Source organism: Triticum aestivum, chromosome 4D (assembly GCF_018294505.1).
Source record: "Triticum aestivum cultivar Chinese Spring chromosome 4D, IWGSC CS RefSeq v2.1, whole genome shotgun sequence".
Classification (NCBI taxonomy): domain Eukaryota; kingdom Viridiplantae; phylum Streptophyta; class Magnoliopsida; order Poales; family Poaceae; genus Triticum; species Triticum aestivum.
Window position 1 is genome coordinate 21584838 of NC_057805.1, and position 26188 is coordinate 21611025.

The 26188-nt window shown below is 42.8% G+C and overlaps 2 protein-coding genes across 2 annotated transcripts; one reads left to right on the plus strand and one right to left on the minus strand.

The window, feature by feature from the left end:
- Positions 1-953: 953 nt before the first annotated feature.
- Positions 954-12243, plus strand: LOC123095862 (probable serine/threonine protein kinase IREH1). The gene is made up of 18 exons (XM_044517433.1): positions 954-1688; positions 2662-2729; positions 2842-3027; positions 3157-4491; positions 5745-5917; positions 6044-6278; positions 6856-6948; positions 7020-7160; positions 7239-7331; positions 8032-8242; positions 8332-8417; positions 8532-8620; positions 9676-9727; positions 10000-10056; positions 10145-10318; positions 10478-10558; positions 11648-11814; positions 11895-12243. Exons 1-17 carry the CDS (start codon positions 1085-1087, stop codon positions 11729-11731), a joined length of 3762 nt encoding a protein of 1253 aa, XP_044373368.1. The 5' UTR covers positions 954-1084; the 3' UTR covers positions 11732-11814; positions 11895-12243.
- A 608-nt stretch (positions 12244-12851) lies between these two features.
- LOC123095863 (DNA-directed RNA polymerase I subunit RPA12) lies at positions 12852-14430 on the minus strand. The gene is made up of 5 exons (XM_044517434.1): positions 14202-14430; positions 14014-14054; positions 13484-13567; positions 13332-13388; positions 12852-13248 (listed from the first exon to the last, which is right to left on the minus strand). The coding sequence occupies exons 1-5, from the start codon at positions 14317-14319 to the stop codon at positions 13171-13173; spliced, it is 378 nt and encodes a 125-aa protein (XP_044373369.1). The 5' UTR covers positions 14320-14430; the 3' UTR covers positions 12852-13170.
- Positions 14431-26188: the final 11758 nt, after the last annotated feature.

The window sequence follows — 26188 nt, forward strand, 5'->3', positions numbered from 1 at the left end:
AGGATGTGGAACGTGCTTTTGGTGTGCTTCAATCCCGGTGGGGTATCGTTCGAAACCCTGCACTGTCATGGGATGAAACGAAGCTTTGGGAGGTGATGACTGCTTGTGTGATCATGCACAACATGATCGTCGAGGACGAGCATGATGAGAGTATCTTCGACCAAGGATTTGATTATCAAGGTGAAAATGTTGAGCCCCTGGACCAAGAACCGGCCACATTTGAACAGTTTGTCCAATTCCATCGCGAGCTGCGTGATTGGTACACTCACTTGGATCTTCAAAATGACTTGGTTGAACACGTGTGGGATCACATTGGCAACCAATAGATGTATTGGTTCATTTTATGTTCATTCAAAACAATTTCGATTTGGTTGTAAAACTATTTTATTAGAGACAATTTCGATTGGGTTGTAAAACTATTTTTATTTTCAGACAATTAATATTTAGACGTGCAAACTAGTTTTGATATGAAAATATGGGCTTTTTTGCCCTGGCGGACAGAACGGGGCAAACGGTTGCGGCCGCGCGCTGGGCGCACGCCGCCGCATCCCAGGACACGCCCGGACACGACCCCATCGCCCTACCAAAGGGATAAAATCCGGCCAAACCGGACGTCCGTTCGGGGTCGCGCGGTGGAGTTGACGTGACGCACTCGCAGCATCTCGATGCCGAAATGAACCTGAGCCCGGCCCTACCCATCCAAGCCGCCGTCCCGGTCTTCTTCCCTCCCCCCGCCTCGCGCCTCAAGCCGGGCCATCCGACCCGCTGCCACGGCCCACCACCATACGAATTCACCACCAGTTTCCTTCCGCCCTGGCCAGTCAAACGCCAGTCGCGGTTGCTGCTGGGCGTGGTGAGGGTGAGTCACGCACGCACGCGACGCGACGCGAGCCAGCGAGCCAGCCGCGAGAGCCGGCGCGGACGGGGAGGGGACGCGACCCACACGCGCCCCCACCCCCCTCCCTACATTTCCTCCGCACTGTCCCCACCAGCACGCTGCCCTCCCCCTCGCTCCGCTCAGTGTGTGCCGTCTCGCCCCCCCCACCTGTTCGACGGAAGTCCGCTCCCCGCCGGCGGGGCGACGATGGTCTTCAAGGGCCGCTTCTTCTCGTCGCGGCACAAGTCGTCCGAGTCCTCCAGCCCCGACGGCAGCAACAGCCCGCGCACGCCCACCTCCGCGCCGGGGGCGGCCTCCGCGGCCTCGCCGGCCTCCTCCTCCGCCTCCTCCAGATCCGACAAGAAGAAGCCCAAATCCGAGACCCCCAAGAAGCGCGACAAGCTCTTCGGCTCGGCCGCCGTCGCCGTGCCCTCCCCCCGGGCCTCCCCGGCCTCCTCCACCTCCAGCCCCTCCGCCGCCAAGCACCACCTCAGGGATGCGGCCCCCGCCGCCGCGCTCTCGCCGATCCTCGCCTCCTCGCTCGGCCTCAACAAGATCAAGACGAGATCCGGCCCGCTGCCGCACGAGGGCCAGCGGATGGCTGCCGCGCTCGGGAGCAGCAACCTCGCGCGCGGCCACTCCCAGGCGGGGACAACCTCCGGGAAGAAGGCCGTCAGCTCGTGGGCCGATTCCACTAGTGCTGGCAGTGCTAGTAACCGGGGCAAGGGAAAGGCGGCCGAGCAGCCCGTGCAACCCGTGCGCGGCGCGGTGGGGACGGCCGTGGAAGCGGAAGGGAAGAGCGCTGCAAAAGGTAGTGGTGATCCTGCGTGTGTACATATACCCTGTTTGCAAGTTTTGTTCATAGCCTTGTTGCATAGTCCTGTAAGCTGGCTACTGATTGGTGGAAGCTAGGGCTTAGAACTTAGTACCAGCGGTGGTGAGCTCTCATATAGGCCATCAAGGTGAGTGTAGGCTCTAGCTATTCATGCTCTTCAATTACTTACTAAGTTGGCGATATGACATCACAGAATCTGTAGTCCCACCTTAGATGTGTTGAGTTGTCGGGTGACGCGAGTGCGTAATTCATCTCGATGCACGTCGTATCCAGATAGCTGGTGCTGACGAAATGAATTTTCTAGTCGTTGCCAAATCGAAACGGCAAGAGAATGTTTGTTATTGCTTACCTGTTTCAGTGCTTGAGCATAAGGCGACTCCAACTAAATATAAGTGCATTGTGCGCCCTTTTTAATTCTATATAAACAATTCATTGTATGATAGTCTTTTTTCTGACGCGTGGTAGGCGTCACTCAGTATCACTTCGTTGACACTTGCTGATGGGTAGAGATCCGTATTCGTCAATTCGCTTGTGCTTCATTAGTTCGTAATATTAAAGTGTTTGGTGCAGCGTAGCGTACTGAATGATACTCTCGAGATGCATATTGTATTGCTATAGCTGTCTGGTTACAATCCTATAGTGCACGGTTTGATTTATTTTATGAATCCCATATGAAGATTACTTAAATGCAGTACATTCTACTATACTACATTTGTATGCCCATAGGGCAATACCTAACAACTGCTGGATCTCTCTATGCAACTTAAAACCAAGTGTGTCTTCTATAACTCGATACCATGTTTGTGTGTTCTGGTGGCTTTCTTTTGTGGGGCTTGTTCTCTTTGTTCTTCTAATAGATGTTTACATTTGACCTGATCCTTTGCTCTGGTGCCCTTTTGTCTTAACAACCATATCTGATACGTGGGCATCTAATCTATCTTATACACAGCTAAATCTAATTCATTTCGGAACCATTCGGGAGATTTGAGGACTCCGCCCCAGATACCAGCGACCGTGGTAATGATGTATTTGTATATGCTTTCCACACCTTACTTACAAGTAAACGACGAGTTGTCCATCTTTCCCTTTTTTTCTTCTTACACCTCTGCATCTACATCTTAATTGACAGTCTGCATATGATGCCTGTGAAACGCCAAAGGAATCCGAGTCTCCACGCTTCAAGGCCATTATGCAGGCTACCAGTGCACCAAGGAAGAGAAACCCTTCAGATATCAAGAGTTTTTCACATGAGTTGAACTCCAAAGGGGTCCGACCATTCCCATTCTTGAAACCTCGAGGCGTATACAACTTGAAGGTAATCTCAGTTATTGTTCTGGGTGAGATGATGATCAATGCTGTATCCACATTTCACACTTCTATTTTATTTTTGCCTGATTCTTCTACTACCCAATAACTATGATCTTGTCATTTGTTGTCTATGCAGGAGGTGTTAAAAGTTATTCAGGTGAGGTTTGAGAAGGCAAAGGAAGAGGTAAATACAGATTTGGCAGTTTTTGCGGGAGACTTGGTTAGTGTAATGGAGAAGTACGCAGACTCTCATCCTGAGTGGAAAGAAACTTTGGAGGATTTGTTAATACTTGCACGCAGCTGCTCTGTAATGACACCCGGAGAACTTTGGCTGCAATGTGAAGGTATAGTGCAAGATTTGGATGATCAGCGTCAGGAGCTCCCAATGGGTGTGCTGAAGAAGCTTTACACTCGGATGCTCTTTATCCTTACAAGATGTACAAGGCTGCTCCAGTTTCACAAGGAGAGTGGATTTGCTGAGGATGAAATTGTTATGGATCAGCGAGATAAGATTATACAATCTGCTGATAACAAGATTTTAACCCAATCAGGTCCACATGCTACAACAAGCAGAAGTAGCAAAAGTGATGCAAGAAAATCATTCAGTCAAGAGCAGCATAATCTGAAATGGAGAAGAAGCCAGGAAATAAAACCTGTTAAGATTCTGCCCCTTGACGCTGATATCAAGAAAGAGGTTGAATCTCCAACCAGAGAACGGATTTCTTCCTGGAAACCTTTTCCATCACCTGTTCCAAAGCCCCCAAAAGAACCTACCCCTATTAAAGAGGAATCGCCTACTAAGAAAATAGATACACTCGCTACGATTCCTAGCGGCGTTGAGTTAACCAGTCCAGTAGAATCTGTATCACATCAACCACTTCCTCCCAAGCATCAACACAAAACTTCATGGGGACACTGGTCTGACCAGCCAAATATTTCTGAAGAGGGTTCAATAATGTGTCGCATATGTGAAGAATATATCCCTACAAATTACGTAGAAAATCATTCGGCAGTCTGTGCAATCGCTGACAGGTGTGACCAAAAAGGTGTAAGCGTTGATGAACGTTTAGTAAGAGTTGCAGAAACACTTGAAAAGTTGGTCGAGTCTTATACGCAGAGAGACCTTATCAATTCTGTCAGCAGCCCAGATGCTGCAAAAGTTTCAAATCCAAGCATCAATGAAGAATCTGATGGCGCCTCTCCAAAACTGTCTGATTGGTCTAGAAGAGGTTCTGCTGATATGATCGACTATCTCCAAGAGGCTGATAACACTATTTCGTTGGATGACATAAAAAATCTTCCTTCAATGACATGTAAGACTCGCTTTGGGCCGAAATCTGATCATGGAATGGCTACATCATCGGCAGGAAGTATGACTCCTCGATCTCCACTAACGACTCCAAGATCAAATCATATAGACATGCTTTTAGCTGGTAGAAGTGCGATTAATGAGAGTAACGATCTTCCACAGGTAAGCCATGCATACAATTTATGTTATTATATGTATGTCTATGTTTTTGCATTAGTAACAGATCATTCTGCTAGAAAGTTGGTAGTTGTGAAATTACCCAGACTGTGGAAAAGTTAGCTACTACTCCTATCTTTGTTTATATGAGTTTGATGTGCAAAGTAGTAACCATGATAATATATACCGAGTACCGAACTACTGATGTTTGATATTTTATTCTCTTATTTATGAGTTATAACAATTTAATGCATTTGTGCAACTTCTGAATGTTAACTGCTCAAAATAGATAACATAAATACGACATAAAGGGATTCATAGATTTTCATGATAGTAGGGAAATCATTCTTGTATCCCCATTAGCGTTTTTTTGCTGCTAGGAAATTACTTATATTGCAGAATTAATTAGCTTAGTACCAGCACAATGTTACTTATGTAATCAGAAAGTACCATATAGGACGTGTTTGTTTCACCGTTTTTGGCCTGGCATCTGATTACAGTGTCATCCAAACCCATTATTCATGTTTGGTTGAGTTATGCTGGAATTAAATACTGTGGAATCGGATTACAGCGCTGTACAAAGCCGATTACGCCCAGCCCTGGCCGTTAAACGATCCCATCCTGATCTTTCTTCTCGCTTGACATCTCCTTCATATAGACGCCGAGCTCGACACATCACTCATCCGTCGAGCAGCATCCATGCCAGTGGCCGGCCATCACCAGATCTGGTTGCTGCAATATCTGCCTCGCAGTATCGGGCACCGCCGCACCGGCGGCCGGCCATCGCGAGATCTCGTCGCTGCATGTGCTGCTGCTGCCATTGGCACCACTGCAGCCGCTAATCTCTCTTCCAGTTGTGCGACCTCCTCTCAGCTTTTAGGCATCCAAGGACGGCGACCGGCGAACTCTGTCCAGCAGGAGAATCATGCAGCAAGACCCCTAAATGCAGTGCCTTTTCTCATCTCAGTTGATTGATTGCCTTTTCTGTGCGACAGTTACTGGGGGTAACCAAACAAAACAAGCAATCGCCTCGTCACAGCCGCAGCACCGTGTATCCTCATTACGTTACCCGTGGCCCAGCCAAACGCCTCCATAACTTGAGGATGACATGTGGATAGTTCTTCCTAATTGTGCATCTTTGGTATTGATCTAATTATGTATTTCAATGTAATAAGTGCTAACCATTTCATATTTGAAATTTCTTTGGCTTCATCATCAAGTTTTCGAGCTGCTAAAATAGTTCCATTCAATCTGTGCAGATTGTTGAACTTGCTGATATTGCACGATGTATTGCAAATACTCCTCTGGATGAAGAAAGTGCTTTATCCCAATTGGTTACTTGCATAGAAGATCTGCAAGAAATTGTCAATCGTAGGAAGCATGAAGCCCTCACAGTGCAAACATTTGGCACTCGCATAGAAAAACTCCACCGGTGAGGATCTGCTGAGTCAAACAAATCTTTCAGCAACTTCACTTTTGCTGATTTATAACAGTATTACTATTTTCCTTTTTAAACTCTTTAATTGATTCTGCCTTCTCATTTTCATAAATCCTTCAGGGAGAAATACCTGCAGCTTTGTGACTCTGTTGATATGGACAAGGTTGACTCGTCAAGTACCATAATGGACGAAGAAGATGATGTTGTTCGTAGCTTACGAGCAAGTCCTGTTCATCCAGTCAAGGATCGTACTTCAATCGATGACTTTGAAATCATAAAACCTATCAGCCGCGGAGCATTTGGACGTGTTTTCTTGGCCAAGAAAAGAACTACAGGAGACCTCTTTGCTATAAAGGTATTTTTTGTAGATACTCATGTCATCTGTCAGTATATCTTTTTTTAGTGAATTTACCAAAAATGACATGGAGCAAATAATTGGATTGAAAAACATTAGCGGGCTTACATGAATGTCCTGACAGAGCGAAGTTCTTGTGGGATTTTAGTTTTCAGGGATGGGAAATCTGACAGGTAGGGCATCTACTCATTTTCCCTTTGTATTGGCTCCCAGCTTGCTAAGTCAAGAAAAAGAGAAGGTCGGGTATAGCTAGTGTTAGTTCTCACATTTCAATCTGGACTACCATGTTTGCCTATTCATGTCTATTAGCAGGTAGTTTCTGAAAGGATCATATTACATGATCACTTTCCAGAAGAATGTGTGTGTATTGTGATTTTTTATAGGACTTGATTGCATGCTGATACACCACGTAAATCAATACCATGGGACCGATTTTACTACTAAACGCTTCTCAGCTTATGTTCATGTAGAAGTGCAGCAGCAAATTTGAACTTGCTCTGGTACAGCTTTCATTTGTTTCATGGTGAAGAATACTCTTCTATAATACTCATGTGCTGGATTGCTTTACTTTAAGCAGGTACTTAGGAAGGCAGACATGATTCGAAAAAATGCCGTCGAAAGTATATTGGCTGAACGTGATATATTGATCACGGTCAGGAATCCTTTTGTGGTGAGTGAACCTACAAATATGACTATCAACTAGGATATAACTTGATTCTAAAATGGTTATGCTTTTGGAAGGTTCGTTTCTTCTATTCGTTTACCTCCCGGGAAAATTTGTATCTGGTCATGGAGTACTTAAATGGAGGCGACCTGTATTCTTTACTGAGAAATTTAGGGTGCTTGGATGAAGATGTTGCTCGTGTATATCTTGCAGAAGTTGTAAGTTTATTTACAAGTTTGTGTCTGAATACTTCCCATTTTCTCCCTGTCAATTTATTAAAAAATAATACCCTGCAGGTGCTAGCTTTGGAATATTTGCACTCCATGCAGATTGTTCATAGAGATTTAAAACCTGACAACCTATTGATTGCTCATGATGGGCATGTAAAGGTAACGCCCACAGATGATTGTTAACCTTTCTCTCCGAATCATCGTATGTTCCACATTTGATAGCGGTAGAATAACATTCTTAATTTTCAAATGTGGTTCTTTTCTGTTTGGTACTGCTTGTATTTACCTTGTTCGACGAAAAGTAGATTTCTAACAGGAGATAAAATAACCAGCCAACTTACATGCTATTGAGTATAATCAATATTCAAGTCCATGATGCGTGATTAGAAACTTTACAATGCCATCATGTCGTCTATTTTTTTGGATTTCAGAAGCTCTGAGCTTGGTGTTAGTGTATTAGGTAATGTTAAAAAACCATGAGTTTTTTCCTTGGAGAAAAACATGGATTTCGCTACAAATTGAACATCAGATTTTTAACATTCCTGAAAACATAAGGCACTGTCAAATTTAAGCTTAGTGCAGATCCATTGGCTTATTTAAGAGGTGCCATACATAATTAAAGAACATATTTGTGACACAAGTTTGTTTCTGAATTCTCATTTCTTGTAGCCTAAAATTGTTTCATTCGCCACTACTTCCATACTCAATATCCTACTCCCTCCGCCCCAAAATAAGTGACTCAACTTTGTAGTATTTTCTAAGCATTTTACTGGCAGGAAAAATACCATTTTCGTTATTGGAATACCATGTCTATTTCCTCTTAATATTTAGGTTGTTTATTAATCTTAATTGCCTTCAGTTGACAGATTTTGGGTTGTCCAAGGTTGGTCTGATCAATAGCACAGATGATCTATCTGGCCCTGCTGTTAGTGGGGCTTCATTGTATGGAGATGATGAACCTCAGATGAATGAATTAGAGGAAATGGATCACCGAGCACGGCGACAAAAGCGTTCTGCTGTTGGAACCCCTGATTATTTAGCACCAGAAATCCTTTTGGGGACAGGGCATGGTAAATTGATGAGCATAATTGCTGTTTAAATTCTATGTTTTCTTCTGATCTTGACTATTACTTTTTTGCTGTGTGCATTATCTTCGCAGGTACTAGTGCAGATTGGTGGTCTGTAGGTGTAATTCTTTTTGAGTTACTTGTTGGAATACCTCCATTTAATGCAGAGCATCCTCAGGTACCATACTTCGCATTTTCTGTATAAAATGTTGGTCGCTAGAACTCAATGCTGGTTTCTGTTATCTGGATGTGTTGATGCAACTTGACATTCTTGTTGTACTTGTTTCTGCAGACAATTTTTGACAATATTCTTAATCGCAAAATACCTTGGCCACATGTCCCAGAAGAGATGAGTTTTGAAGCGAAAGATCTAATTGACAAGTAAGAATTTTTTCAAACCATCTGAGTACTTTACTTAATTACTATTGTTTATAGCGTTACATGATAATATGTTATTGCTTCTTGTTCAAATGTTAATTAAGGGCTTTAGGTATTGTGCTTTGTTATATGTGTACTTGGGGAATTGGGACCTGGGCACTGTTCCAAATATGGCCAGTTAATCGCTACTTGGTGGGTCATCGAATTGCCGATTAACTGGAAAATTTGCCTATTTATCCCTACTCAGCACCCGACTGATATGGTACCTAACTACCAATTACCGATATCCTGAACATGGCCTGGGAGTTAAAAGGGCTAACATTATTGCATGTTTAGGCTGCATTCATTTTGATCATTGTTGCAATACACAAAAGAAAACTAACCATACATGTGCACTAATTATATCTTCTAAATCATACACACTATCCATCCTTCTCCCCAAAAAGGGATTTTAGTAAATAACCACATATCATACTGGGGCTAAGGGTCTATCATGAGATTCACCTAGACAACAATTGAAGCTTGAAAGGTATAATCCATTATTCATTTATACGCTGTTGGGGGTAAACTGATATATGATCTTGCTTATTTTAACTGTTAGATCACGTACAAGTTGCTTCAGGTCAAGTTTATTAATTAGAATTTCATATTGTTGGTTGTATTACACAGGTGGGATTTAGAGTCAAACTAGACACAAGTACTTCCGTGCTCATGTCCTTGCAAACAGTTTAGTTGTTCGCCGGATAGCTTGGCATTTGCTCTCTACTTTGAAATGACATAGACCAAGCCTTTATAGTTTTGCAGTTTCTGTGCATGGGATAATAGTAGTACTGTAGTGGCATGTTCTGTATATGCTGTGTTTGTCACCCGTGCTCTCACTGGAATATAGCCTGGAATCTTTGTAAATATTAACCTTTAAGTATAGGCATGCCATCGACGGTGCAGATTTCAGTTACAAGACTGCTTAGCAACTTCATGCTCAAATTCTAAATGTTTGATCTAGTTAATTGCGAATATTGTTTAAGTAAGACGAGTGATCTTACGACAACTTCCTCCAGATTTTTGACAGAAGACCCTCATCAACGTCTAGGATCAGATGGTGCCTCTGAGGTATTTTGATGGTGCCAGAAATCGCCTTTCATGGAACTTTATTTCATCGATACTCTATTCAAATATTTTACTCCCTCTGTTTCTAAATATAAGCCCTTTTAGAGATTTCAATACGGACTACATACGGATGTATATAGACGTATTTTAGAGTGTAGATTCACTCATTTTGCTCCGTATGTAGCCCATATTGAAATCTCTAAAAGGGCTTATATTTAGGAACGGATGGAGTACGATATATACCTGATTGATGTTGCTAATCCTATTTCCTTTAGGTCAAACAACATCCATTCTTTAAGGACGTTAGCTGGGATACCATTGCTAGACAGAAGGTGAGATAGGGTTAACGATTATTTTCTGAAGACACGAACTGCATTTCTTTTGTACAGACATACGGGATAACAGAAAAATCATTTGCAGGCTGCCTTCGTTCCTTCCTCAGATAGTGCATGTGATACCAGCTACTTCACCAGCCGTTACTCTTGGAATCCATCAGATGAAAACATATACGAAGCCTATGAATTTGAGGATTCCAGTGAGAATGGAAGCCTTAGTGGCAGCAGTAGTTGTGTGAGCAATCACCAAGATGACATGGTATGGATAATTTTTATCTCAGATGATTGAAAAGTACATGACTATGCAATTTCAGTAGCTGTAGGAAGCCAAAAAAGAAGTGTTTTCATTGCGGATTGTTAATCTACCTTTATGTTCTTCAGTTCCTTTGGTAAACTGTTTCAAAATTGTGTGAATTAGGGGGATGAGCATGGAGGTGGCCCCACTGACTTTGAATCCGGCCCAAATGTCAATTACTCTTTCAGCAACTTCTCGTTTAAGGTAAACCTATAGCTTCATAGGCCTTATTTTTCATTCATATACAATGATGATTGAAGTATATCAACACATGGATTGAATGATCTTGAATTAACTGTTCCCCAAGTGTGTGTTAGCCCTTCCCTTTCCACTATATCAAACTTAGCTTACATTTCTTTCTTGAGTGAATTTTGAATATTACAAGTTTATACGGAAATTTCAAGAAAACGACAGCTCAAGGACCAATTTCATAGAACTATTGATCTAAATGTCAATTTTATCACAAACCTTAGGGTGCACCAAAATTCCCACCCTGGCTGACACATTATATTTAAAATAAATTCGATATTGGTTCCATGCTGATTGCCTATTTGGCGTGCCGTGTGGGAATGGTTCAGTATTTTGTGAGTATGACGTGAGCCTGGGTGGGACTTGGATGCATCCTAAAGCTTGGTAGTTTTGTAGTAGAGTTTTTTGATCCCTAAATCTGCAATCTTGTAATAGTTTCTACATCCAACCATTTTTACAAAATTTACACGTCTTGTCCACTGCTTGGCACTAAATATCACTATTTAACACCATCATCTACTGTTAAGAGCCAGATGCAAATATCACAATCATTGCCATATTAGCCAGAGGCGCTATACTTACTATAAATGCTGGTATTTATGGGTGAGTTGGTTAAGCAATAGTTCAGCTATCCCATTGAGTGTGGCACAATCATTTCACTGTAACACATTATACACATAGTACAAACATACGTAGATTATCCCAAGTTATTAGTAATGTCCCAACACTGCAAATAACAGTTTTTACCTGTAACTGCATCTGTGGTATGGTTTTAAATGCGGGACCAGTCCTTAAAATGTACATCCACAGTCCCTTTTGTGCCTATATTCCGCACATCACCCTTATAAATTCTTCTGGCCACAGAATCAATCCCAAAGTTATTAATAATGACTCAACACTGCAAATAACAGTTTTCGCCTGTCATTGTGATTGTGATCTGGTTTCAAATATGATATTAGTCCTTAAATATACATCCGCAAAATTTTGTTATTAGCCCTCTCGTGCATATATGCTGCACATCATTCTTCTAAATTCTTGCTGCAGAATCTTTCACAACTTGCATCCATCAACTATGATCTGCTAACGAAAGGATTGAAGGACGAGCCTCCAATGAAACCTGAAACGTAGCTGTCTGTTTATACCGAGGTTTGATTTATTTGAGGTAATCAAAACAGTTTACAAGGCGCTCGGGTGGTGTGGATCTTGTACATGTAAGTGCACCAGTTTTATGTGCAGTTAAACATCGCATATGTGATGATGTTCCATCTAATTGCTACTATCAATTTTGCAGATGAAAGTGCGGCATGGACATCCAGCGGAGTGCAGTTTTGCGGTGGAAACAATTGTGGTGTCATCGTCGGTGAAACATCCTTGACCATAAGTTGGCATGAGTCACCTAGGAGCTCTGTTTTTTCTTTTCTTTTTCTTTTTTTGGTCCCATCATCGGCCTTGGGTGCCCAAGATTGGTCAAGGTTTACTGTTCAGAATACAACCCCTGAAAGTGAAGATGGTCTAAGAATTGTCGTAATTGTGGCAGGTCATTGGGGATGGAGCAGGTTTACCTGTACTCAGAACTGTTGCCGTAACATTCACTGGGTATAAATCTGGTCAATGCCAATGCTCCAAATTTCTTGCTGGCAGTATCAGTATATTTTTACCTAATAACTAATTAGCTCGAGATCCGTTGACTTAAATGTGACAAAGATTAAAATTTAGGCTTTATTATTTGCTAAAACAAAGAATAATTCTTTTATATCGGCATAGTGGCATAGTGACGTTCGTATTTGTAACAGAACCGTGCCCTGAAATTTAGCTCAAAATGATTGGATCAAAGTACATGTGCCTCGGGATTATCTACTCACTCTGCCCCAAAATAGTGTGTATTAGATTTTTATAAAGTCAAACTTTGTAAGATGCCTAATGCACCACCTAAGATTGCTGGTAACATTGAAGACTGCTACAATAATCACGGAGGGAGTAGAATACACGCCAAAACGCTGGAACATCAATGGTCAACCCAGGGCAGGAGAAATTTCGGTGAATATCAATTGTCAACCAATGGCAGGAGCAGTTTCTATATAAACTCAGACAAAAATATATGAAGTTCATCTTGAAAGATATATTTGGTATTGTAGCTATAGATAATTTTCTATATAAACTCAGACAAAGTCAGTGAAGTTCATCTTGAGAGAAAACCAATACGCATTGTATTAACTATCACAAAATGAATCGGTCAACAACAAGTGTGTATGACTTTGAATAATCACGATGCGCTACAAAAATGCAGCAACCAGTCCAATCACCATTAGAAACAAGACATCCCGCTCTTTCTATGGCCACATTCAGTCAAATACATCAGACAGCCAGGTACCATAAAAAAGCGTTAGATAGAAAGCGAGTATTAACATATCCCAGGTAACATTCAAGATTAGAATACACGCCAAAACAATGCAACATCAATGGTCAACCAACGGCAGGAGAAATTTCGTTGAACATCGATTGTCAACCAATGGCAGGAGTAGTTTCTTCTGGCCATATCCATACACTGATAGTAGGAATCTTCTTTCTTACGTGTTCTCATTGAATGCGTGGCCGCACTCCGGGCACTCGTAGAAGATAGTCTGCCCCTCATCCGCTGACCGAAGCTGCAATTGCACGTCAAAAAGGTCGGCAGGATTCAGAACCAGAAAGAGAAAATCATAACTAAAGCTGAAGGTGAGCAAATAACCTGCTTCGTGTAAAATTCGAGTTCAGGATGGTTGCATTCCGGACAGGCTCGCTCTGTCTAGAGGCAGAACAGGATATATATGTGAAACGCTCAAGGTATCCATCCATCCAAAAAGTAATAACCAGGGGGAAAAAGCAAACAATTTAGCTTACCAGGGATCTTTGCACAACTATGTCCAAATTTGGCGCCGATTCAAGAACCACAAACGCTTTTATCTTTAGCTCTCTTCTAATATCCTGTCAACAGGACATATGTAATTCAAAATCAAGCACGTGTTCTGGAAATAGAAACTTGTGTTGCCTAGTAAAGGAATCTGCACGTGCCAAGCTAGCAGGATCTAAAAATCAACAGGTGTCTTATACAGTTATACTAGACCCCAAGATCAAAATTGTCAAAGTATAACAGTTCCAGGGTAAGCTTACACATGCCGACCTAGAAAATCATCAATTCTTAAAGTATGTAATTTGTTCCATTGATTTTATGAAGCTAATTGATGCATTCTTACAAAAGATTGAACAATTTTCTCTGAAAAAAAATTCCCAAGTCCAGCAGCAGCTTAGCAGGGCCAGTATTTTCCTTCAAGAAACACGACACTGCAATCTAACTAGCGCAGCATACAAGCCGTTCTGCACACCTAGTTCTTCGCCTGGAACCATTCATTGATTTTGAGAGAGAGACGTACCTCTGCGGTGACCGCGTACCGAGTTTCTTTCCCTTCGATATCTGCAGAAAACAAGGAGCCAGTTTTGCATTAGCCACGGGATTGCCAGTCACAAGGATGCTTGGGATCAAGAATTGTGTGATTCGGGATCCGCGGAGAGGAGTAAACTTGGGCGTGGAGAAAGGAAGGGAGGAAGGGAGGGGGGAGACCTTTGGCCTTGCGCTTGAAGCCGCAGAGGGGGCAGGAGGCGTAGCGGTGGGAGTTGAAGTCGAGGAGGGTGCCGCACACGCCGCAGAACAGGAAGTCGCGCGCCTGCCAGAAAGCCATCGCCGCCGGCTACACCGCGCCGCCGTGCGGGAGATAGAGCCTTTTCCTTCCTCTTCTTCCGACCTCTGTCTGCGGCGATGATCAGCAGGGAACGGCCGGCTGCGCGCTTAGGGTTTCAGCGCAGGTTCGCAGCCCGGCCCATTTAGGATGGATGTGGACCGGTCTGCGTCTCTGCGGGCCCTAGGGAAAACTCTAACGCCCAGCCCAAGAGGCCCGGTCACAGCGTGAACGCGCCAGAGGCTGGGTATTTTTTTTGTCTCAAAAAAAAACTTTTTTTTTCTTGAAAGGAGGCTGGGTACTTCCTGTTCTGAGTATATTTTTTAATGTGTAACGGGAGACCGGTGCACCAGATACATCCCCGTTCTGAGTATCTTTTAGTACCACACAGCTATACGAGAAGAATTTCGACCACTTTAAAACAGCACTTCAACCGCTGCTCATCGCCGGGCTTGGTGGCGCTTGCCTATGATCGTAGATGAACGGGGCAGACGGGAATTATGCAAGCCTCACATGGTGCACCGTGTGAGTGCAGCATTTCCTTTTTATTGAAGTACGACCCTTAAAGGCATTTATTCATTCCTCCATCGTACATAGTGCATTTCGTCACTCAAGAACTCAGGGATATAACTGAAAGTAACATCGCCCATGCCTAACAGCAGAGCATGCCGAGCTAATTTGCACGCCAGACCATTGGCGTCTCTACTAATATGATACAACTCGAATCCCTGGAAAGATGAGAGATAGACCTTCGTCTCTCTAATAATGAGACCCACATCAGACAGGTCTCTTGTATTCTTCCACTCATTGGCAAAGACTTGACAGTCTGTTTCAACTTGAACGTTGGTCCATCCTTGCTCCATCGCAAATACCATCGCGTCCCGACACGCCAAAGCTTCACCTATCAGCGGAGAAGTAGTCCCTGGGTAGTGTCTAAATCTGGTTGCGAGGAAGGATCCCTGATCATCTCGTGCTATCATCGATCCACCTGCCTCACCCCTGGACATATCCATCGCCAGTGGCGGATCCAGGATTGGAGCAAGCCCCGGGCCCAAAATTTTTCTTTTTTGTCGCGAGAGAAAAACTTAAAATCCATCAAGCTACAACTACCTCAAAAGAATACCTCAAATATGGCTCAATTGTACCCAAAATAGATAAAAAATGACAAGAACTACAAACAGTACGTGCAGTAAAAAGAGTACCAAATCAATGGTTTGCTTCATCAGTGTCTTCCATAACTTGATCAACGGTGGAAGAAGAGCCAACACCTTAGAGAAATCAGAAGCAAAATTTCATGAGAGAAGACATAAACATGAATTGGAACAATTATCATTATACAAAGTTGAAAACTTACTACTACGAGGAGGTAAAGTTCCTTTGCGAAATCTATAGGCTTGAAAGCGATATATAATAGCATCATCATCAACCTTTGCAAATATTTCTCGCTCAATATTGCACACCATGGAATAATTCAACCAATCATCACCCATCTTATTCCTCAATTCAGTCTTGATAATACTCATAGCTGAGAAAGCTCTTTCCACTGATGCGGTTGCAACAGGCAAAATCAATGCCAACTCAATAAGACGATATACCAAAGGAAAGACTATGTGTCTATCAGTTTGAACCATCTTCACAGCAAGACTACCAAGGTCATTACAACTAACAAAACTTGAATCAGCTCTCACATCAGCAATGAAGTTTTCAAGTTGGTTTCTAAGGACAAAAGAAATCTCATATATGGAGAAGTCATCAGCATACATCTGAGCAAGTTGAACAAGTTTGTCTTCATCAAAATTAGCAAATGAGTTCCTTGGATCAAGACAAGCAATGCATCTCAACAATTGAGTAGATCTTTCAGCAAAGCGGTTATTTAACTCAGTAATTATTTGGTCAAGCAGAACATTGAATATTTCATATCTGAAGCGTTGATAGAAAGTTACCATTTGACCACCACGCCCCCTTGAACGGCCCCAAGCGGGTATTGTATCATCCCGAACCATTTAGCTTGAAAGGATCTCTTTTTCAAAGATGTTCCTCTAGTTTCTTTTTTAAATTTATGCCCAGTTGGTTGGCATGGACCCATATTTACATACATCCTTCTAGCGACATCTCTAATGTCCGGATCTAAGCTTTCAATAGGTTTCCTAAGACCAGGATCAGGTTGAATATCACCTTCCCTCAGTTGACCACGAGCAGAATCTGGAATGTTACTTTCTCGAGTTGAGATTGAAGGCGGGTTGTTTGAAGTCAAAGGCGGTGGTCCCATTTCTGCATTGGTTTCATTTTCTGGAGTTGCTTCACTCCTCTCAGCCCCTTCATTTCCTCCGGCTAAAACCCCGGGTGTAGACACTTCTGTTGCTGCCACGGATGAAAAATACCGCTTCATCTTTTATTCTACAAAATGAAATGATATTCAGTTCAGGCCAACAGCAACAGGCCAACAGCAACATTCACAAAGAACTGGCTATGAAATTGATATTAACGGTAGGTCAGTAGCAATAACATTCACATTCAAATACAGCAAGCAGCAGCAGATCAAAAATGTTCTAAAATTTCTATCAACATTCAAGATTCAACGGCAGTCAACAGCAGGCCAGCAGCCATTACCATTTACCAATCCAGCAGACCAGGAGCCAGGAGAGGCCGGAGCAGAGCGGGCGAGCCGGCGAGCAGCAGGGCCAGCAAGGGGACGGCGGCGGCACGAGCCGGCGAGCGGCGAAGGCGCGGAGCAGCAACCGGCCGGACGGGCGAGCGGCGGAGGCCGGACCGCCGGAGGGCTGAGGGCGCGGGCGAGTGGCGGAGGGCGGAGGCCGGGGGGCGCAGGCGACGGGGCGGGCGGCCGGGCGGCCGGGCGGACTGGGTCGGGCGGCGGCGGCGGACTCACCTGCCTGGCTGCCTGCGCGTGCGTGGCTGCTGCCTGCTGCTCGCTAGGTCGATTGCGAACTGGGCATCGGGCGAGTTGGAGTCCTGTGTGAGTGTGTTGGGCTGGGCCCTGGCTGTTAGTTGGGCTAAGCCCCGGGCCCAATTCAAAAACATACCTAGGTAATAACTAAAAAAAAAGCCACGCCCCGGGCCTGGGCCCTGGGGGCCTGGGGCCCAGATCCGCCCCTGTCCACCGCTGTGTCTGTATTCAGCTTGACAACCCCTACAGCAGGTGGCCGCCACACAGCCCGCTTGGGTACTGCATCATTTTCCTTGCCTGGAACAGCAAGGGCTCTGATCATCTCCTGAACCAGTTCCATTGAGCGCATGGGCTGGTACTGCACCTCGCCATGCGAGTATTTATTCCTACTATTCCATACTGCCCACATCACTGTTATTGCAATTGCTGCTTTGTCTCTAGACAAAAACTGAGGATCTAGCAAGTCTCTAGTCCAAGTTCCCGGGAACAGCCGCGGTAATGTGATACCAAAAAATTTCTCCGCCTCTGCCCAGTATGTTGTAGCATGGACACACTGTACCAAAGAATGTAACAGCGTCTCCTCCTCGTGCCCACACAACAAGCATATAGCATCTTCATTTACATGCCTCCTCTGTAATTCTGCGTTGGCTGGTAGAAAGCCTTTCAGAACCCGCCACCAGAAAACACGTATTTTAGGTTGCACTCTGAGCTTCCATAACGACCCCAACTCTCTTCACCGCCCGATGAACTGCCCGGAACGCCCTGAGAATTTTGTTGTCGTTCCTTAAGTTCTCTATATACGCTGAGCGAATCGCAAACGCTCCTGATCTGTCCCAGGCCCACGCCCAATAATCCCCTTGTGTCGACCTCGGTCTTGGGATATTCAGTATCGCGGACTGGTGCTAAGAACAAGCTCCTCACCAGACCAGAATTCCAATTACCTGTATGCTCATCTATCAGATCCGCAACCAGCTGGACAGGTTCGTCTGATAATCTGCAAATAGGTTTCATAGTATTCGTGCCACTTATCCACTAATCATGCCAAACTAGATCGGGTTCGCGCCCTGGCGCGAGGGTACCGGTCTCAACGTTTTACCGAAGCATGTAACAACATGTAAGTAAGAACCTAAGTATAGCATTTGTACTTATACATGATAATAATTAAGTAAAGAAGCATTCAATTGCGACAGAAGTAAAACACAATGGATCTCAAGATCAACATCAAATTAGAAGACATGATCAAGCTCGGTGCGTTCATCCGACCACAAAAGACGGGCATTGAACACGCAGTTCGGTACTAAAAGCAAGAACACATAAGAAGAGTCAACTATGAAGCCATAATCGCTAAGCATACTAAGAAGTGGCGTAATTCATCTGCCTTATCGATTTTACTTCACAGTGACCGCCTCACACGAAACTGATACAAACAAATTGGGAGATACATAGAGCACATTGAGTTCTCCACCCAAGCATCTTGAAAGTGCAATATATGTACGGCAAGACGAAATCAACTTGATAGGCATAAGATCAGCTGTGAATTTGAAGAGGCGCCATCTAATAGCACGACCTTTGAAGAGGATACTGACTTCTAAGACATGGCAGCAGAGCCCCCATTTTTCTCCTTATTGTTATACTTGGTTACATTCATGATGTAACTTTTTTCATAGGAAATAAAGAAATATTGAATGCGACACTACGGTCTATCACAGGACAAACCTTATATGACTCAAAATTCACATTCCACGAAGTAATTTCAAGCGCCACATCATTCCATATGCAGCTGGTAGTAATTGTTATAGTAGATCAGACCAGAGTAAATACCATTTCCAGATATGGAGCTTAATGGACTTGTTGCCGATGGGCACCATCCTGTCTTCCGACTCGAAGACCTTTATGAGTTAGTGCCAGGCTGCGATGAACTGCAGTAGCAGGCATGACTTGTCATTTGCCAGAAGCTTCATAGCCATCTAATTTCACCATAGATGTCCCCAAACCCGAGAGCGCCCAGAAGCTGCATGGAACCATTCATTTCCAGAATGTGTGACAAAGATTTACAATATACTCAGCAAACAAGTTCAAGCTTAACTAAGGTTCTGCCTTCAGATTAGCATTTTCAATATATTTGTGAATAAATTAGAACAGGACATTATAATGAATACAACAGACTCATGCAAAAAGAGGGAGAAGGGAGAACCTATAAGCTGAAATATGTATAATGAAATGCTAAAAATCAAAGAATTGATAAAAATGATCAGATGCTTTGGCCTGGACGGGTTTCTGAAACAATACAGAAAACACTCTATCTAGGAAAATTGATACTACAGAATCAAGGAAAATTGGCACTACAGAATCTATAAAATCATTTCAATGAAAATAAAAAACTGCTACAGGCATCAAATTATCATCGCATTGGCATCTCACAAAGACATGGCATCTCAGCTTTTAGTCTACAAGGAAATCAAGATTGAGACCTGTAGGTCATCAATAGTCACTTCAACAAATCTCTTCATGGAAGCCATCGTCCTTCTCTTTGGTGTGGCGGAGGTTGTGCCTCTCCTGCTGAGAACCAAGTGGCAGAAGCTTAAGTTGGGAACAACAGTGTCAAGAGCACAGCAACGGTAAGAGAAACGAGGAAGGAGAAGGTGCAGGAGAGAGCCGAGTCGACGTCGCCAGGACGTACCTCGAGGATGACGCTGCCAAGCTTTTAAATCTAGGCCGATACGACCGATATATAGGCCGATATATCACTTTTGGGGCTCTACCGATATAAACATAACATATCATTTGGTAAATATCATTTTCCAACATATCATCCGATATGGATCGAAATATCGACTGATATGTCCGATATCTAGTCCGATATGTCCACCGATATAGAACGATACGTAGATGACAACAATTTTTTATTAGAAAGCAATGAAATAACATTATGCATTTACAACTTCATTATATATTATCAAAGTCATGCACAATGTTTTGTACAAATGCATACATATCGTATTGTTTTTAATCATAGAGTAAGGATTTTGTGAGTCCTTCCTTATTAGTTTCTTTATCAACAAGTTACTAAACTAGGAATCTAAAAGTGTTATGTTAAAGCATTGAGATCATACATTTTCTTTTACTAAAAGTAAATGTTTTGAACAAGAATAATGAAAAAAACTAGACTTGGTTTCTCCGATATATCTATATATCGCCCGGTATCCGATATCCGATATGTCGAAGACAAACCGATACGAACCCGATATCCGATATTTTGATACTTGGACGCTGCTATACGACGTCCTCCATGACGACGAAACCATGCAGAGGGCAGCTGCCTGCTCGCCGGCGGACTCCATGGTGAACCAAAGCACAGCACCGTGTCAGAGGCGAGTACATTATCATTCACTCCACCCATTGCGCCGCTGGCGCATAAGATGAACAAAGGCCATGTATTATTTGACAAATAATTACCATACATTTGTATTAATAAGTAAGGGGAAGTAGTTAGGCAGGTACAATTAAACCTTCCTTGGGGACTGGCTCGAGACCCCCGGTCTGAACTTCAGGGTCTGAATCTGTATCCATCTCTTTTTCTTTCAAAGTGAACTGCTGAAAGAAAAAGTAGAAGGTTGTTAGAAGTTTCCTCTAGAGCTGGTCTGGCAATTCTGGTAATTTAGCTGGACAAAAGAGGAGATCACAAAATAGGTGATCATGTATTGGTACGTCTGTTTGGATCCTAAGGCTTATGTTTAATAAAAACTGAAACATGAGCACCACATCTAGTCTTGCTACTTGCTCCCATACTGAAAACTAAACATATTAGAAATGATTCCAGTACAAATATATAACGAAAATAAGGCGAAAGGCTCACGACATAGGCATGAAACAGCAGAAAAAATACTCCTGATTAGAATAGAAGCACATATAATCTTCAAAACTAATATAATTGAATAAATGTTCTGCCTTTGATGCTTATATATCAAGTATATTATTAGCAGGTTATAAATTGTAGTTCATTACCTATCTAGAAGCACTGAGGACTAAAAAATGATATACATCATGTCCATTCTCGACCTCTATACATGTAGAGGTATATTCAATGCATACCACTTAATGCTAATAAAACCAAGTCTAAATGAAACATAATGTGTATGCTTTTGTTAAGAAGAAAATTGATGTTTGAGGCTACTACATGCAAATACCATGCCGGGGAATTATTACCTATGGTACAGAGGAGTAATAGTCATGACCAATGATCCCCTTCATCAACAAAACCTAGAGCAAAGTCTAAAAATAGCAAGTGTTGACAATATTGCAGTAATATAATGTAAATCCCATTATCCTACTATTATTACATACCCTGGATAGCATGGTATCCTTCAACTTTCAGGCTGCAGTTTTGTAACTAATTCTAGCATTTAGACGACAAGTAAACTAAATGCAAACATAGGAAAAGAGAACACTATCGAACCTAAATTCATCTAATGAAAGAAAGATATAAAATCTGAGATATGGTAATAAAGAGTTACAGTGGGTGTGCACATTAAGTGCAGTGACACACTAACACGTGACCGTTAGAAAATTCAGAGAAAGGGAGTCTAGCAATATGCAAATAAATTATTTGTGATGCCTACATTTTTGTTAGTTCCTATTTTTTTCTGATTACAAATCCTTGCATGATCTACCAATTTCAACCGAATAGTGAACACTAAATTGTGTTTTCGCTAACCTGTTACATGGGGTTCTGAATCTAGATTTCCTACAATGCATCATTATGTTTGGAACTCAACCTTGACTCTATTCAAGCACGATTGGCAAGATTGAGGTAAACAAAAATGGCATCAAAGACATCATAGACCTCACTTCACAATAAAACAACTGCATATCTGGTGGATTATCAGTGAGATCCAAATCCAATATAATGCTTCCAAGCTCCATATCTCTACTTTGCAGATATCAAGTGGGGAAAAAAATCAGAAATGACACAATTTTCTCCCTATCAGCACGTCGCAAGGAATTTATGTTATAGAGCAGGCAACAAAATGACTTGCCACCTCATACAAACAGGAAGAGGTAATCATTTCATTCATAAATTTTTAGGGCACAATAGTAAAAAAAACATGGCAAGGCAAGTATTGCATAGCAAATATTGGAGCAGAAAGTTCCTACTTGAGCTAGATGATATCAGATATAACCTTTCATCTCAATGTGAATATTGATCGAAGATCTATTATTTAGTTATGTCACATGCATAATGAGATACAAAAAGATCATGTAGTATACAAAAAAGGGAGTGTCGCAACAACGGAAAGAAACGCTAAAAGGGAACACAGAGCAGAAAACCAACCCAAAATGCAAGCAAGCATTTTTAAAAGGGAACATAGAGCAGCATGAGCATGAGGCATAGAAAAATGGAGTCACCTTAAGATCAAGAATCAATGGCCCTCTCTCAGTTCAAATCAGAAGGAAAGAACCACTATTATTGATTAGAGATTTTCTTAATTAGGCAAAGCACTACAACACTGGATCCTAAGCTACAGTTGAGGCATACAAAACTATAAGTGTCTGTTCTTTTCATATATAAACAACCCTTAGTATCTCAACCAGAACCAAAGCAAAACAAAAAACATGGTTAAGTAACCAGCAAAGGAAGAATGAACCTTTTGGAATTTTAAAGTAGCAAGACATGAAAAATTCTTTTTTGCCTTCAATATTACACACATTAGGGGAGGTAGCTGCAGTTTTATTGCATAGTGGGCTCAGATTTGCCTTTCCTCGATCATATAACCTACCCCCATCATCTCTTATCACCAGATCGATCTGTTTATACAGTAGAGCTGCCCTGGTTATCACTCAACAAGAATGACCATCCAAGGACAACAACAAGTATCACAGGATCAAAAAGGATTCTAGAGACAAGAGGGAGGATCCAACTTGATACCCACTAGTGCCTCGATTGCTCAAAGGCACACTAACTCCAGCCAAGGTAATCATCATCGCCCTAGCACGAACACCACTTGAGCATAAATAAGCAACACCTTTAAATACAAATAAAAATGGTTCAGGGTTCATTGCATAGCCGCCACGGACGCCATCACCGGCGCCGCTGATATGCCGCCCTCCTCCGTGGCCGTTGCCGCCGCCGTCGTGGTTGGTGGGAGCCACCTGCGTGGGAGGGAGGGAGACAGCTGCAGGAGCGAGTGAGAGAGGAGGCGGAGGCTAGGTCTCCCACGGCAGCGGCCCCCTTTATACCCCCCCAAGCGAAATGACCGAAATGCCCTGGTGGGGGCACGGTATTTACAATTTGTTGCCATTGGAATTTTATCCGACGACCCAGGTCGATCGGGGTCAAAATCAGATGGCTCACGGCGATCAGGCACGAGATCGGACGGCCAGTATTGCGAGGAGATTCTGATCGGACGGCCAGAATACCCAAATCGCTGAGGAGCGAGGGATTCTGATCGGTCTCGTTTTTCTGGATTCAGGGTTCATTGCATAGCGGGCTCAGATTCACCTTTCCTCGATCATATAACCTACCCCCGTCATCTCTTATCACCAGATCAATATGTTCATACAATGGAGCTGCCCTGGTTATCACTCAACAAGAATGACCATCCAAGGACAACAACAAGTATCACAGGATCAAATAGGATTCTAGAGACAAGAGGGAGGATCCAACCTGATACACACAGGTACCACGATTGCTCAAAGGCACACTTATTTCAGCCACGATTAATCATCATCGCCCTAGCACGAACGCCACTGATCAATCTAGCAAATCCAGGAGCATAGCTATAGGACCAGGGCATCCACATGTAAACCAGAGCATCACATGAGCTCCTATGATAGCAACTAAACATGAACAACAGCCTGCAAACCCTAAAATGGCATGGATCCACAACTACAGAGCTCAAGTAGGAAGCGATGCATGAGTAGGGCATAGAGCATCAACCAGACGAGCACCACATCAATATAGCCATGGCAATGTCCCATACAGTAGCCGAAGCAGAGGAGTGGGAGGAAGATGGACCTCACCGAGGGAGGTTGTAGCCGAGGCAGTACTCAGTGCGCGCCAGGGTTGCGCCTGAACACCGTCCAACCGGCAAGGAACCGCATCGGAGTTGCGCCTTGCACCGTCCCGCCGACGAGCACGAATGCATCAAACAACCTGTGTAAAAAAGGCATCGTTGTTTATCAGAAACAATTATTTAGGAATTAATATTTAACAGAAATGCATTTTGTAGCACAAAGATATACACAGGAAAAATACATGAGCAGATCCTTCTATCAAAGGTCACAGAAAACAACAATATGAAATCAACATGTTAGTTAGAAAATGTTTTGGTAGAACATATTCAAAACATCCATGTGCAGTAAAAAAGGAACTTGACCTTGCTACAATCATCTCTGAACCTGACACTACAGTCTAAACCAGGGAAAATGAATAACAATGCAGCTTTCTAGTCCTGACTGCTTTTCTTGTGAGCAAATGCATAATAATTTAGACTCAGGTGGAACTATACAGAACAAAAACAAAATGGCTCCAATGAAGCAAGTATTAACCAAATAAACATATAAAGAGTTAGATAAACAACTGAATGCCACCAAGGCGTATAAATTTAAGAGGATGCCAGATATGCAATAACCCACCCGCACTGGAGGTCAGCGAAAAATCTATTTATACAATCATGTAAGCATCATAGCACTCCTAAACAAACCCACTCATATTTTCCATTTCCTCTTCTAAATCATGTCGGGTCAAAACAGATATACAACTAGAAGCAAAGACTGAATAAAAGGGAACAAACCTTGAGGCTGAACCCACTTGAGTGGTCCGATAAGGAGCAAATAATCAAAAACATCTAAACTGGCATCAGAGTGGTCCGATAAGGCCCAAATCCTCAGGCTCGGCGGTAGCATCCAGATTGGTGAGGCATCACTAATCTAGCTCCAAAACCAAGAATCTAGCATCCAAATGAACCAAATATTAACACGTAAATAACTCTGGATGACACATGGCCTGAACTTGCTAGAGAAAGATCGACAGTAGTACTGCCTAGTTTCCTAATTCATAAGAATTGAGCATATACCTTTGTCTAAGCGAGAGTTATTGCCAAACATGATGTCTTCACCTCTCAATTGATCGCAATCAATGATATATAGGGAACACTGATGACCTGGTTATAAAAATGAAACATGATTTATCAGAAAGAGCAAGCCTTGCTTTAACTCTCAAATCTTTTGCACAAACATATTAGAACATGATAGTACTGAAATTTCAAATAAGCAGAGCCATCGTTTGCATCTTTCAAGTACCTATCAATATGAAAGCTTATTGTTTTGTACAGATTGCAAATCTTGCAGCACCAGTTTCCCAACGCTGCCACATAACCCGAAGATTGTTGAACCATTGAGGATGTAGAGATGAATTGGATATTATCTGAAAGACTCCCATCAAAACATCTGTAAGAATATTAAAACTGAAATGCATCCCTTTCGCTATTCTCCCATATTCAACAAAATGAAAATCTACAGCAGTAACTAAAACAATATAGTCCTTGAAATGCATCCCTTTCGCTGGTCTCCCATCGATTCATTGGTCCTTGCTAACAAGGCAGCAACAAAAGCCCTTTTTTTCGAACCTAGTCAAACCACCGATCCAAAAGATCCCAATATTTGGAACCTACCTAAACCCTTCTCTCTCCCATCGATTCCAAGCAAGGTAGCACAAAAGGCCCCAAAAAAGTGGCCATCTTTGGAACCTAGCCAGACCATCGAGCCAACAAATTCCTAATACTTGGAATCTAGCCAATCCAGAGAGCACAAAAGGCCACTTGGAATCTAGTCTTTGGAATATAGCCCGAATCCAACAGGATCTCTAGGCAGAGAAGACAAAAAAGCTACAAGCCCATGCTACAAACAAACAAGAACAGAGAAAGGAGAGAGATAAGGGGTCGACCTGCAGTTCCCTGGACGAAGACA